General features: G+C 41.2%; 1 protein-coding gene across 1 annotated transcript in view; it reads left to right on the forward strand.

Moving 5' to 3' along the window:
• The first annotated feature begins 6 nt into the window (after nucleotides 1-6).
• Nucleotides 7-10229, forward strand: part of PLA2G12A (phospholipase A2, group XIIA) — a 14439-nt gene continuing 4216 nt past the window's right edge. The window contains exons 1-3 of the mRNA XM_010858547.1: nucleotides 7-281; nucleotides 7127-7203; nucleotides 8363-8528. Of these exons, the coding sequence (XP_010856849.1) occupies nucleotides 86-281; nucleotides 7127-7203; nucleotides 8363-8528 (439 nt within the window). The 5' untranslated portion in view covers nucleotides 7-85. The remainder of the gene's footprint in view (nucleotides 282-7126; nucleotides 7204-8362; nucleotides 8529-10229) is intronic.

Below are 10229 nucleotides of genomic sequence, written 5' to 3' on the forward strand. Positions count from 1 at the left end.
GTTGCCTAGCCCCGGACCCGCGCCGCTGCCTGGGGCGCCCCGAGGTCTCCGTCGGGTGGACCGGGCGCGGCCTGGCGCTGCGCGGATGGCCCTGCTGGCAGTCCTCCTGGTCCTCTTCCTGACCGCCGGTGGGAGGTGCCAGGAGCAAGCCCAGACCACCGACTGGAGGGCCACCCTGAAGACCATCCGGAACGGCGTTCACAAGATTGACATGTATCTGAACGCCGCCTTGGACCTCCTGGGAGGCGAGGACGGGCTCTGCCAGTATAAGTGCAGTGACGGTGAGGGGGACTCCAGGCCCTGCGGGGCCCATGCTTTCGGGGCTGTTGGGGGGACTGGGGTCGTGGAAGTGTGAGATGCCCGGCGAACCTTGTCGATGCCTTTCTGGCCCTGATTTGCAAAAACGTAAGCACCGCTAGGATCTTGCCGTTCTTGTGATTGAGCAACCTGCTGATAAGTTCACACCATTGCTTTTAGAATGTGAGAGGTCTCCTGAGAGTACTCTCCATTCTGTTTCATTGCATCTGAAATATATATATATATATATATGTATATATTGCAATTGCATGATGACGATTGCCTAAGAACTTAGTGACATACGCTTCATGGGGATGGAGTGAAACAGACTGATTTTAGAGCCTTTAAATTAGCTGACTATGCAAAACATACGGAGAATTTTCAAGTCATGCTGTTTTATGATAACTTTTTCAAGAATTGGTTTAAGTTTTAAAGCTACAGAAAATAAATTGCGACCTTTGTACAGACTTTGGTGTACTTTATTATTGAGAAAGAGTTCCGATTGACTCTTCTAGAACGATTCTATCAATACTTGACGGGAATTTTCTTTCCTTAGATGTCAGTGACCTGCCTTCTCATTGTTGGTTGCTGTTAATATTATTCTTTTGATTTACTTTTTCATATTTTTAAGCTTGAATTCTGTTTGAATCTGAGGACTTGTTTGGTGTCATTGTTGGTGATACCTTGGTATTTCAGGCAGAGATCTTTCTTTTGAAGCCCTTGACTTTTTTGAATGCCTAAATGCTATAATAGTTCAGATGAGGTACTTGGGCTTCTTTTTTGAAATTCAGAATGCTAACAGTAATTGGGAGACCATGTTTCCCATATATGTGGACAAGTGTGGGGCCTAGTTAATATCATGTTTGGCAGCTCAAAGTAAAAGGCAACTCGGTGACTTTAGTGGTAAAACTGAACATAGGTGAATTTAAAGGGACTGTCATGTGAAAGCATGATGTAACATGCAGTCATAATTTCTGCTTTTCTGTTAATGCAGGTAAAGAATGAATTATATGTTGTAAGCTATGAACTGCTAAATATTCCTTCTTAAATGGATGCCTGAATGCTACTACCAGTATTCGATCAGGAAAGGTGTTTTTGTCCTTTTAGAGCTTGTTAGGAGGAATGAGAGAGTAGCTTGAAGATCAAATGGTTGCTTTTCTGGAGACAGACGTCACCGTTTTACTTAGTCATCCCCATTCATTAAACAAATATTTGAGTGCCTGGTTTATGGCAGGTGTTCCACCAACTGGAGATTTGGCAGTGAACAAAACCGACAGAAAAATGGGAAAATGGGAAATAAAACCTACAGAATCCGTGTCCATGGCGCTTACATTCTGGTTCGGAGAGACAGTAAACTGAAGACTAAGTAAAATCAGCCAGGTCTGCAGTGTGTGGAGGTCTGAAGTGTGCCAGCACTTCCAGAATAGTGCAGCAAGGAGCCAACGGTGGTGGTGCTGGGAGGCGGTTAGTTTACTCTTTTAAACGGGTTCATGGAAGGCCTCACTAATGAGATACTACTTTAGAAGAAGTCTGAAATGGTGAAGGTGACACCGTGATGAGCTAGGGAAAGGACAATCCAGGCAGAGGCAACAACCAGCATAAAGCACCAGAATTGAAGGGCCAGGCAAGGATGACTCTGTAGGTTTTGGCCTGAGCCAAAGGAAGGATGTAGCTGCCATTTACTGAGAGAGGAAAAGTTGGAAGGATCAGTCTTCATAAATTGATTATGAGTAAGGGTTCTAGAGTTTATTTTATTACGTTTAAAATGTCTCTGAAGTTAAACGGATGCTATTCTTTTTCTTTTAACTTGTTGTGTATTGGAGTATAGCTGATTAACAATGTTGCCATAGATTGAGGTGGACAGTAAAGGGACTCAGCCATACATGTACATGTATCCATTCTCCCTCAAACTCCCCTCCCATCCTGGCTGCCACATAACACTGAGTAGAGTTCCCTACGCTGTATAGCAAGACCTTGTTGGTTAGACATTTTAAACATAGCGATGTGTATATGACCATCCCAAACTCCCTAACTATTCCTTCACCCTGCCCTTTCCCTCAGCAACCATATATTGTTCTCTAAGTCTGTGAATCCATTTCTGTTTTGTAAATAAGTTCATTTGTATAATTTCTTTTTAGATTTCACGTATAAGGGGTGTCTAATTCTCCTTATCTGTCTGATTTCACTCAGTGTGACAATCTCTAGGATCCATGCATACTATTCTTATTAAAAATATTGTTTTAATCTTCCTTTTTACTTACACCTCTTCCACAGCCTCACTAAATTTACCCTTTAGAGCAAAGTTTCCAGCATAAAAAACACAAATGAACTTGAGAATTTAGGAAATGGTATGTTTCAGTGAAAATCTTTTTGTGTCTTAGTAAGTACTGTCTGCTCATATAGGACTCATAGGTTCCAAATCACCAAATTAATAATTTTGACATAATGAAAATTGTTCTTTAATTGCTATTACTTGAGAAGTCTCCCTGGAACAGTGTTTCAACCTTTCCTATATTTTGAAGTGTTGAGTGACCTTATCAGAACCAAATAGAAACAGACAAATCTCAAAACTGGAGGAGCATGGTAATTAAGGGATGTAGCAATAAAGGACATGGCAGCCCACTCCAGTGTTCTTGCCTGGAGAATCCCGTGGACAGAGGAGCCTGGTGGGCTGCTGTCCATGGGGTCGCACAGAGTCGGACTGAAGCGATTTAGCAGCAGCAGCAGCAATAAAGAAGTCAAGGGAGCCTTTAAAAAAAAAAAAAAACTTAATGACAGAAGAGGTGTTGAATTAAAGGGCACAGATTTGTTGCATTCATCTATCTTTGCTCTGTGGAAGGAGAAGCTGTATGAAGACTTTCTCCCCCTGGCCATCCTCCCTGGGGTGGGAACAAGGCTTTATTGAGAGTGAAATAAAGTAACTTAGGGGAGAAAACTTAATGGCCACTATTTTTTTTTTAACTTTTTTCTCCTTGACAGCAGAGAGGATCGAGGGGAAAAAAAATTTCCAATTTCCTTTGAAATACAGAAAATAAAAATTGGCTTGTAAAGTGTTTTTAATTATGAGTAAGCCATTAATTTATTCAGTGATTGATGTCTTAACAGGATCCCTTTGGCTGTTGTACTGAGAATAAAAAGAATCAAGGGAAATGGAGGGCAGGGAGCAAGAATGGAGGTAGAGTGGCAAGTGCAGGAATTCAGACCAAAAATGGTGGTCCTTTTGTTCCGGTTGGTAGGAATAAAAGTGGTGAGAAGTGGTTGGATTTTGGATATATTTTGAAGGAAGAGCTTAAAAGGTTTACTAATAGCTTAGAAGGAGGGTGTGAGTAGAGTAAAAAAGGATTCCAGAGTTGTTAGTCTTGAGTAATTGTGAGGATGGAGTTGATGTTAACTGAAAGGGGGGATATCATGGAAAGATAGTTTTGTGATTCATTAGGAAAATAATAGCATATTTGTATGCTTTTGAGAATGACTAGTAGAGAGTAAAAACACTAATGAGGAAAAGAGAAAAGAGAATTACTGGAGTTACAGCCTTTGGTAAATGAGAGGAGTGAGTTCTAGTACATAAATTGATTGGCCAGGAGCAGTGATGGCGTTTCTCTGTTAATTGCAGCAAAGGTGTAGGATACGTGCGCACATGCCGGTTGGGGTAATGTGCACGTTCTCTTCTCATTCCTTGGTTTTCTCAGTGAAGTAGGAATAGAGGTGATGTGCTGAGTGAGAAGGTGGGAATGAAAATGTTGGTTGTTGTTGTTTAGTCGGTCAGTGATGTCCGATTTCTTTTTCAACCCCGTGGACTGTAGGCCACCAGGCTCCTCTGTCCATAGGGGTTTCCTAGGAAGAATACTGCAGTGGGTTGCCATTTCCCCAGGAAGTATTGGAGATTGAGGAAAATAGGAGAGTGAGTATACTAGGGGGAAAAAGTGGCATTAGGGCTTTTTGGAGATTAATAATCAGAAATTTAAATTCTCAAGTGTTTGAGAAAACAGGTTGGAGTTCTGTACTGTGCTTCCTGCAAAATGCAGTAGTAAGAGCTTTCTGAGACCCAGTAGCCTTCCCCTTATGCCTCTCATCTGCTTCAGTGTCTTTCAGGTGAAAGACATTGGTCTGTTGAAAATATTTAAACCAAATTAAGAAACATATGTAGAAAAGAACTATCTTTGTCTTAGTCCAGGTGGATCTTTAGATTTCAGCTGCCCATGCAGATGATAAAATGGAAAGCATTAAGATAAGAGCAGTTGTTGAGTTAAAAAATGAGGTCAGTGAATAGTATTTGCGTGTAGTTGTGCGAAGTGGGTTTGGTTTCTTTTTAAAACTCTTATTCATAGCCCATTTTCCCTTTAGCTTTCTGTACACAAATGCTGAGAAATTATACTTTGTAATTTCTGCTTATGTATTTTAGGAGACAGTGACCACAACACACTATGGATTTTTGGTTTGACTCATGTTGTTTCTTCTGCTGTTGAATTTTTACTTGCGCTGTGTATTAGTCTACTCAAGTTGATGTAATGAAATACCACAGACTGGGTGATGTAAACCACAGGAGATTATTTCTTACAGTTCTGAAGGCTAAAAAGTCCGAGATCAAGGTTGAGCCAACCCTTCTCTATGGTGAGGGCCCTCTTCCTGGCTTGCAGACCTCGGCCTTCATGCATGGTGGGGGCGGGGAGTGCAGGAAAGTAAGTTCTCTGGGCCTCTTCTTAAAAGGGTACCAATCCCGTCAGGAGGCCCCTACCCTTGTGACCTCATCTAAACATAATTACCTCCCAAAGAACCTATCACCAAATGCATTGATAGGGCTGCAGCATATAAATTTGGGTGTGGGGAAACACAGTTTAATTCCTAGCACTTAGTAAAAACTGGCACCCAGTAGAAGTGCTAAGTACTTTTAATGTTCAGCAGCTTCTAATACCATTTATAACAACATTTAAAATAGTATTAATACAGTTGTAATCTTGGTATCCATATCGAATTAACCTTTTTTTCTTTTTCTTAAACTCTTCTCTATTTATTTAAAATTTTTAAAATTTTATATTTGCGTATAGTTGCTTTACAGTGTTGTGTTAGTTTCAGGTATATAGCAGAGCTATTTAGTTATTGTTGTTCAGTCGCTAAGTCGTGTCTGGCTCTTTGCCACCGCATGAACTGCAGTCTGCAGGCTTCTCTGTCCATCACTGTCTCCCTGAGATTCCCCGAACTCATGTGCATTGAGTCAGTCAGGGTCTTTTCCAGTGAGTCAGCTCTTTGCATCAGGTGACCAAAGTATTGGAGCTTCAGCTTCAGCACCAGTCCTTCCAATGAATATTCAGGGTTGATTTCCTTTAGAACTGACTGGATCTCCTTGCAGTCCAAGGGACTCTCAAGTCTTCTCTAGCACCACAGTTTGAAAGTGTCAGTTCTTCGGTGCTCAGCCTTTATGGTCCAACTCTCACATCCATGTTTAGTTATACAGGTACATATATCTATTCTTTTTCAGATTCTTTTCCCATATAGATTATTACACAGTATTGAGTGGAGTTCCCTGTGTTGTACCATAGGTGTGGGTTGATTATTTTATATAGTAGTATGTATACATAAATCCCAACCACCTAGTGTATCCCTCCCCCTACACCTTTTCCATTTGGTAACCATAAGTGTGTTTTCTAAGTCTGTAAGTATTTCTGTTTTGGAATAGATTGATTTGTACCATTCTTTTAGATTTCAGATATAAGTGATATCGGAGAAGACAATGGCACCCCACTCCAGTACTCTTGCCTGGAAAACCCCATGGATGGAGGAGCCTGGAAGGCTGCAGTCCATGGGGTTGCTGAGGGTCAGATACAACTGAGTGACTTCACTTTCACTTTTCACTTTCATGCATTGGAGAAGGAAATGGCAACCCACTCCAGTGTTCTTGCCTGGAGAATCCCAGGGACGGGGGAGCCCGGTGGGCTGCCGTCTATGGGGTCGTACAGAGTCGGACACGACTGAAGCGACTTAGCAGCAGCAGCAGCAGCAGCAGAAGTGATATGTCTTTCTCTGTCTTACTTCACTTAGTATGATAGTCTCTAGGGCCATCCATGTTGCTGCAAATGGCATTATTTCATCCTTTTTTATGGCTGTGGAAAATGCCATTGTATTTACGTACCACATCTTTATCCAGTCCTCTGTTGATAGACATTCAGGTTGTTTCTCAATGGTAAAGAATAGGCCTGCAATTCAGGAGATGCCAGTTCTGTCCCTGGGTTGGGAAGACCCCCTGGAGGAGGAAATGGCAACCCACTCCAGTATTCTTGCCTGGGAAATCCCATGGACAGAGGAGCCTGACAGACTACAGTCTCTGGGGTCTCAAAGAATCCCAGACGACTGAGCAACTAACACACACACAGTAGTTATGGAGGTTTGTGTGCAATGGAGCAGTGACTGAGGTTCGTAAGATACAGTTCTTGCCCTGTAGATTTTAACCTAAAAATATAAGCATTAGAACGTGCAGGAAAATAGGTTGGATTTATGTTTCATACATATGGACCCAGTCTAGCCTGTAAGCTCTGGAATAGAAGTCCAGAATAAGGATTTCTATGTGTGTATGGTGTAGAATTACAAATAAACTGTCAGAACACTTTATGAACTGCCATCTATGTGTACATCTATACATTTGTACATATTTTGCTTGAGAAGTAAAAATAATTTGGTAGACAAATCAGCATTTTTAAGGCTCATCCAATTTAACACATATTCACTTATGTCAGCATCAAACAGTAAATATTTCCAAGGCTAGTCCAGCATATTGTAAACTGTGTATTTTCTAACATATTTGAGAATTAATTTTTATAACATTTGTATTTTATAGGATCTAAGCCTTTCCCACGTTATGGATATAAACCCTCCCCACCGAATGGATGTGGCTCCCCACTGTTTGGTGTTCATGTAAATATTATTCTTTATTTGTAAGTTTTTATGATTGGTAGTCTTTGTAACACTTGATAAACCATCAGTGTGTTCTCAGGTTCAGAAATAATTTTCTTTGTTATAATAGTGATCTTCTATAGATAAAACACAGTAAGTTCTAGTGAAACTAAATAATGTAAAAGTCATGTTTTGTTTTTTCTAATCCTGTAGATGTTAATACCATTTAAATGATATTTCCTTTATGTCACAAATATGATTGAAAAGTTTGGAGTATAGAAGTAACACTACTTAGGATGAAAAAGTATAGGAAAGCATAGGATTGTCTGGGTTGAAACCAGACTGAGTGGGATAGCTGTGTGTTTGTTATAAGGGAGGCTGAATCTGAGCCAATGTTATGGGAAGAAAATGTTTTATGAAAGTGATTCCTGGACACAAAGGTTTTGCATATAAAATTACTTTAAATAAAAGGAATAATAATATCTTTAGGGAATTGGCGAACACTTAAAGATTAAACATAAAAACCAAAAAAAAAAAAATTCAGTTGTAGGAGCTTAGATGTTATCAGTGACATTTCGTAAAAAGGACGTTGTATTGAGAATCTGCCTGCAAGGCAGGAGACCCAGGTTCAATCTCTGGGTCAGAAGACCCCCTGGAGGAGGGCATGGCTATCCACTCTAGTATTCTTGCCTGGAGAACCTCATGGACAGTGGAGCCTGACGGGCTACAGTCCATGGGGTCACAAAGAGTAGGATACAACTGAGTAACACTAACACTGTATTGAGGGAGGAGGTACAAAATACTTTGGAATGGCCAAAAGCCATACTTGTGTAGCCCCTGAAAAAAATCTTCTAAAGTTCCTATCTTTATCTTTTTGTTTTTAAAATTATGTTTTATGTCTTGGAAATTGTTTGCTATCAGCAGATGACTGCAGATACTCTAAGATGGCAAAATAGGGAGCTTTGGGGCACGGTTTCGAGGGAGAGGACGCAGTAACCTGGGGGGTGCAAGTGAGAGTAATGGAGAGAGATTTAACCTGAAGAACATTTGGAGGCAGAAACAAATTTTGAAAATTATCTATACAACAGTATTGTCTTTGATTTCTAAGTCTCTTTGAATGTACTACTTCAGAGAAAGGTTGAATTTCATCAACAAGAATCCATCCAAATATCGCTTTCAGCTTAACATCGGCATCCCTTCCCTGACAAAGTGCTGCAACCAACATGACCGGTGCTATGAGACCTGCGGCAAAAGCAAAAACGACTGTGATGAGGCGTTTCAGTCTTGCCTGTCCAAGATTTGCAGAGATGTGCAGAAAACACTGGGGCTGGCTCAGCACGTGCAGGGTAAGGCTGATTTCATGCCATGGGGGTGAGCATGTGTTAGTATCAGATTCGGAGAAGGCAATAGCACCCCACTCCAGTACTCTTGCCTGGAAAACCCCATGGACGGAGGAGCCTGGTGGGCTGCAGTCCATGGGGTCACGAAGAGTCGGACATGACTGAGCGACTTCCCTTTCACTTTTCACTTTCATGCATTGGAGAAGGAAATGGCAACCCACTCCAGTGTTCTTGCCTGGAGAATCCCAGGGACGGGGGAGCCTGGTGGGCTGCCGTCTATGGGGTCGCACAGAGTCGGACACAACTGAAGCGACTTAGCGGCAGCAGCAGTATCAGATTTACTGACAGAAATCTCTCACTCTGTATTACCTTATCTGTTGTGACACAGTCCTATCAATTTCCCGAGATGATTTTGTCATCTAAAATGATTTACAGTCACGAAGCAAAAAGTGGTAGGGAACCTTGGGAGCAGGGTGTGTGAGGCGGTGAAGAATTCATCCAAGATCTTGTGCCCTGTAGTACAGTCCTAATTATCCAGAGTCTGAAGTTCGAAACTCTGGATCCAGTGAAGTTCCCAGTATAGCACAGTGGATTTGGAGTAGGAAGTTCCAAAGATTTGCATCTTAACTCTGTCTCTGTGTTGGGAAGGTTTTCAAAACCCACCCCCAGGCTCAGTGATTTGCTAAGTGGACTCATGGGGCTCAGCATGGAGTCCTATTCATGGTGATGGTTATTGCAGAGTCAGCAAAGATGACTGGGTGTTTCAGTATCCTCATTTATAGAATGAGAATGATAATACCCATCTTGTAGAGTTGTCATAAGGGTAAAATGAGCTATTTGTAGAAATATACATTGCTGTACAAATACCAGTAGTTAACAAGATTTTTTTTTCCCCTACTGACAAGCCAAAGAATATACCATACACTGAGATAACAAGAGGAAGGGCAATAAGAGGCAGGAAAGGAAATTGCCATTTTTAAGCACTTTCCATAAGATACTGTGCTAGATACTTGAGACATGTTTTCATTGATGTTCACAGAAACCCAAAGTACTAGTTGGCATTATGCCCCTTTCTAAAGGAAGGAAACTGAGGTTCAGAAAGAAGTAACTTGTCCCAAGTTACATACATCTGTCTACTCCAGTATTCCCCAAGTCTCACAGGTGTCTTGGATTTTGAAATCCTATTATTAGTAATAACTAGAAAGTAATAAGAAGGAGGAAATCTCTGTTCGAAGTGAAGCTTGAACTCACTCTCTCTGGATCCCTTTAAATGCTTTTGGCTAAGGTAAACTAGTTGTCCAGCTGAAGCACAGATACATGTCATTTCTGCTTTCTGACCAAAGGATATACTAATGTTAAATGATGAAACCGATTTCCTTGTAATTTCCTATTTAATAATCATAACCTTTACACTTCTGCAGTTAGTTGTATTCCTTAATGGCGCAGTCTTTTGGAAACTTTGAAAATGCCAAGAATTTGTAATGAAAAGTTTCTTTCTTAACCTGAATGTTGGAAACTAGAAGTATTTGAATAACTAAAAATCACTCTGTGCCACGTCTCTGTAAGTATATTAAGATAATCTTGGACTTCTCTGGTGGTGCGGTGGATAAGAATCCACCTGCCAATCCAGGAGACACAGGTTCGGTCCCTGGTCTGGGAAGATCCCACATGCCATGGAGCAATGAAGCCCACGTGCCACAGCTAGAG

The sequence above is a fragment of the Bison bison genome, unplaced genomic scaffold (genome assembly GCF_000754665.1).
Source record: "Bison bison bison isolate TAMUID 2011002044 unplaced genomic scaffold, Bison_UMD1.0 scf7180017864389, whole genome shotgun sequence".
Classification (NCBI taxonomy): Eukaryota; Metazoa; Chordata; class Mammalia; order Artiodactyla; family Bovidae; genus Bison; species Bison bison.